This window comes from Anoplopoma fimbria, chromosome 16 (assembly GCF_027596085.1).
Source record: "Anoplopoma fimbria isolate UVic2021 breed Golden Eagle Sablefish chromosome 16, Afim_UVic_2022, whole genome shotgun sequence".
Classification (NCBI taxonomy): domain Eukaryota; kingdom Metazoa; phylum Chordata; class Actinopteri; order Perciformes; family Anoplopomatidae; genus Anoplopoma; species Anoplopoma fimbria.
Genome location: NC_072464.1, coordinates 25,852,413 through 25,857,412, shown reverse-complemented (window position 1 = coordinate 25,857,412; position 5,000 = coordinate 25,852,413). Strand labels below are relative to the sequence as shown.

General features: G+C 44.7%; 1 protein-coding gene across 1 annotated transcript in view; it reads left to right on the top strand.

Moving 5' to 3' along the window:
- LOC129104231 (myosin light chain kinase, smooth muscle-like) overlaps positions 1-5,000 on the top strand; it is a 40,233-nt gene that overhangs the window by 18,910 nt on the left and 16,323 nt on the right. Inside the window, 4 exon segments of the mRNA XM_054614806.1 lie at positions 1-504; positions 506-711; positions 2,833-2,949; positions 3,509-3,568. The exon segment at positions 1-504 is cut by the window's left edge and continues 246 nt beyond it. Coding sequence (XP_054470781.1) covers positions 1-504; positions 506-711; positions 2,833-2,949; positions 3,509-3,568 — 887 coding nt within the window.

Here is a 5,000-nt window from a genome sequence, read left to right as displayed (position 1 = left end):
GAAGAAGAAGAAGGAGGAGGACCAGGACTCTCCTGCCGCTGCTCCCCGAGGCCTCCTCAAGCGCTGCGTGGAAACCAGGGAGCGTGGCGAAGAGGAGCTGCGACAGAAGGAGGCGCAGCAGCTCGACTTCCGCTCGCTTCTGGGACGGCGAGCTTTGAACGCCAAAGACAACCAGGAAGAGGAGCCAAGGGAGGCCGGCCCCGCCGCCGCCGCAGAGCACCGCCACCAGATGGATTTTAAGGCCAACCTCAAGGGCGTCAAGGCCAAGATGGAGGACGACCGCAAGGGCAACTCCCCGCAGCAGGTCGACTTCCGCGCCGTGTTGGGGAAGAAGGGCGCCGCCGGCAACGGCAACAAACCGGCAGAGACGCCCGGGAAGAACGCCGGCGACTTCCGCTCCGTCCTCGCCAACAAGAAGAAGCCGGGGAGCCCCGAGAAGAACGGGGAGAGCGGGAAGGCGGCGGTGAACAACTGCGTGGACGGAGGGATTAAGGAGAAGAAGAGCGGAGGAGGAGGAGGAGGAGGAGGAGGAGGAGGAGGGGAAGGCACCGGAGTTCGTGGAGAAGCTGAGCGATGTGACGGTGCTGGACGGGCAGCGGCTCCGGCTGCAGTGTCGCCTCGCCGCCTCGGATCCAGCAGACGCCGCCGTCACCTGGACGCTGGACGGAAAGACCATCAAGTCGTCCAAGTTCATCGTCCTCGCCAACGAAGGTCAGAGGTCACACACACACACACACACACACACACACCACATCTAGAACGTCTCCACAGCCAGTCTGTGAGTGAACCGGACCGTTTAAATAAAGTTGTGTGAGTTTGAATAAAGTTGTGTGAGTTTGAATAAAGTTGTGTGAGTTTGAATGAAGTTGTGTGAGTTTGAATGAAGTTGTGTGAGTTTGAATAAAGTTGTGTGAGTTTGAATAAAAGTTTAAAGTTGTGTGAGTTTGAATAAAGTTGTGTGAGTTTGAATGAATAAAGTTGTGTGAGTTTGAATGAAGTTGTGTGAGCAGAGAGTTTCATGTGGAACCAACTGTTGATGGAGCTCAGAGGATTCAGACTCTATTAATAGAACACAGAAACAACAGGATGTGATGCGTGACAGCCGACGGACTATTGTTGGTGTTTAGTGTGTGTCTCACTTTACATCAGACACACACACACACACACACACACACACTCATGCTGTCTTATTGGACTTGTGAGGTCCGACACTGATTCATGTTTTCATTGTTGATTTGTTTTTCTTTATTAATTTAATAATCATTCTTTTGATAAAATACTAGAAAAAATATTAAAATATTACAAAACCACTTAACTTTAAATGTCTCTATTGATCTGAATCATCAGTATATAATATGTAATAAATGGTATAAATAAATATGATAACAGCTGCTTTATAAACCAGTTATTACATGTTGATACGCTCTTATACATGATGGGTGTGGACAGTTAAATAATATGATCCAGGTCACTGACCAAAAAAAAACCTACAGCAGCAAATTTTCATTTCTGAGAACCTGAAACCAAATATTACATGTATATATACTAAGAACTTACAAACAACATTATTAACTGATTCAATTTGTTGCTGACTAAGTTTCTACTGTTCCACTAATCAATGAATCAATTAATCAGTTAATCGTTTCATAGATCTGTTTCCTGGTTAGTCGTCTGTGGCCTGATGATGTCACAGTGATGTCACAGTGATGTCATCAGGCTGCAGATGTACAGTGTGCGTTAGAAACGGGAGGTGTGGAGTTTGTTTAGCAAACTGTCAAGGTGCATCATGGGAAATGTTACCAATAATCAATCGAAGAAAAAGTCCTTCTTATTGAAGTGGGAGGAGTTATGTAAGTCTCTCAAGTCCAGAACAAGTGAAGAGTCCCTGAATGCACCATAGTCTGTGTTCGTTCATTTAGAGCTGATCAGAATCAATCTGCTGCTATTTTAATAATTAAAATCAATAATTAATAAAACCTTGTTTTGGACTTGTTTGTTTGTTACCAGCTCAGCAACTCAACGATTATATTATAATATTATAACATTATGGTTTCATTAAAACTTTATTCATCTTATTATCTCAGACAGGAGAGTGACTGAGTCTAAAAGTCTAAATATCTAAAAGTCCTCACAAAGATGGAAACACACAGTGAAGACCTGATGTTTGAATCTGTCCATTCAGGGTGTGTGTGTGTGTGTGTGTGTGTGTGTGTGTGTGTGTGTGTGTGTGTGTGTGTGTGTGTGTGTGTGTGTTTGTGTGTGTGTGTGTGTGTGTGTGTCTGTGTGTGTCTGTGTGTGTGTGTGTGTGTGTGTGTTTGTGTGTGTGTGTGTGTGTGTGTTTGTGTGTGTGCGTGCGTGCGTTTGTGTGTTTGTGTGCGTGTGTGTGTTTGTGTGTGTGTGTGTGTGTGTGTGTTTGTGTTTGTGTGTTTGTGTGCGTGTGTGTGTTTGTGTGTGTGTGTGTGCGTGTGTGTGTGTGTGTGTGTTTGTTTGTGTGTGTGTTGTGTGTTTGTGTGTGAGTTTGTGAGTTTGTGTGTGTGTGTGTGTGTGTCCTGTTATTTCCGTCATCAGGACAGCCCCATTGATCCAACACTATGTGTGTGTCAGTGTGTCTAACCTTACATTATATAATATTATATTATATTATAATATATAATTATTATATTATGTTATAAAACATTATATTGTATTATATTATACACTACTGGATTGTATGGTATTATATATCATAGTAATACTTAGTGTATTAGTGTTTTATAATAATATTATATCGTATATCCTCGTAGTACTCAGTGTACTGTGGTAGTACTAACGGTACTTGTTGTTGTGTTCCAGGAGGCCTGTGTTCTCTGACTATAGATAAAGCTCTACCAGAGGATGAAGGAACCTACAGATGTAGAGCGGAGAACCCAGCAGGAGAAGACAAGAGCTCCTGTACGGTTCTAGTGGACGGTGAGAACGTTATGACTCCTCCTCCTCCTCTTCCCCCTCCCTTCTCTTCCTCCTCCTCCTCTTTCTCTTCCTCTTCCTTCTCTTCCTCCTCCTCCTCTTTCTCCCCCTCCCTTCTCTTCCTCCTCCTTCTCCTCCTCCTCCTTCTCCTCCTCCTCCTGCTCTTCCTCCTCCTCCTCTTTCTCCTCCTTCTCCTCCTCCTCTTCCTCATCTTCCTCCTCCTGCTCCTCCTTCTCCTCCTCCTCTTTCTCTTCCTCCTCCTTCTCCTCCTCCTCTTCCTCCTCTTCCTCCTCCTGCTCCTCCTCTTCCTCCTCCTCCTCTTTCTCCTCCTCTTCCTTCTCTTCCCCCTCCCTTCTCTTCCTCCTTCTCTTCCTCCTCCTCCTCCTCCTCCTCCTATAGTTTTTCTCAACATGGTGAAGATCAAAGCACATAAACTGGATCATCAGAGTTTATTTCATTAAACTTTATTTTGTCATATTTTCATAAGAAGACTTCCTGTTTCCAACCTGCACCAGTTTAGTGTTTTATTTTGATTGATTAATTGTCCCCCCCCGTCCTTCAGACCCGACAGAGAACTCTCCGGCTGATAAGAAGTCCAAGAAGAAGACTCCGACCTCAGAGAGTGAGTTTCCAAAATATGCAGCAGCTTCTTTCCTTTTGTCCCAATAAGGAGCTGCAGGAGCTCTGGTTCCCACACACACACATACACAGACACACACACACACACACACACACACACACACACACACACACACACACACACACACACACACACACACACACACACACACACACACACACACGCACACACACACACACACACACACACACACACAGACACGCACGCACACGCACACACACACACACGTTTCTATTTTAGAGCGTCCCTGTGTATCATTAGACTCTGTCAGGGTTTTATTCAGCGCTCTCTTCTCCACTTAAAGACCACGTTTCCCATCAGCCCCTCTGCTTTCTGACCCCCTCCCCCTGTGAGACTATAAACATTCCCATCAGCCTTTAGTGGCTTTGTCCTCCGTCTGTCCTCCGTCTGATCAGGTCCTCATACTGTCTCCTGTTGCCATGGTGATACCATCATCAGCTGGTTGTGTCTCCAATGGAGGGAAACTTTATTCTGAGTCATTTCCTTCTGGATGCTGATTGGTTGTTTTGAAATCATGGACAACTAAGTGGACCCAGTTAGACCAGTTCTGTTGTGTGTCTGGACCAGTTAGACCAGTTCTGTTGTGTGTCTGGACCAGTTAGACCAGTTCTGTTGTGTGTCTGGACCAGTTAGACCGGTTCTGTTGTGTGTCTGGACCAGTTAGACCGGTTCCGTTGTGTGTCTGGATCCAGTTAGACCAGTTCTGTTGTGTGTCTGGACCAGTTAGACCAGTTCTGTTGTGTGTCTGGACCAGTTAGACCGGTTCTGTTGTGTGTCTGGATCCAGTTCCTGAATGCTATCAGTTTAGCTAACGTTACCGGTCGGTCCTGATCTCTGCTAGATTTGGGGAACTTTGCTAACTCTCTATGCTAACTGTTTATGCTAACTCTCTATGCTAACTGTTTATGCTAACTCTCTATGCTAACTGTTTATGCTAACTCTCTATGCTAACTCTTTATGCTAACTCTTTATGCTAACTCTTTATGCTAACTCTCTATGCTAACTGTTTATGCTAACTGTTTATGCTAACTGTTTATGCTAACTGTTTATGCTAACTCTTTGTAGCTGCCTGACATCAATTAAATACAAACATAATGTTTTCTTAGCTAGCTGTTTGTTGCTATACTGACTAGCAGTTCCCCCCAGATGCTAGTCTTTGTGCTAAGCTAGGCTAACGGTGTCCTTGTCCCGTTAGATATGCTTACTTCCTGTATCGACCTGATATTGATTACCTGTTAACATATTGTGGTCTAAACTAGCTGTTTGTTGCTACACTTGCTAACATTTTCTCCCTGCTTCTAGTCTTTGTGCTAAGCTAGGCTACACACTTCCTGGCTCATTTATAAACATGAATAATGTTAGATGCTAACTTTTTGGAGCTACTAACTAACTA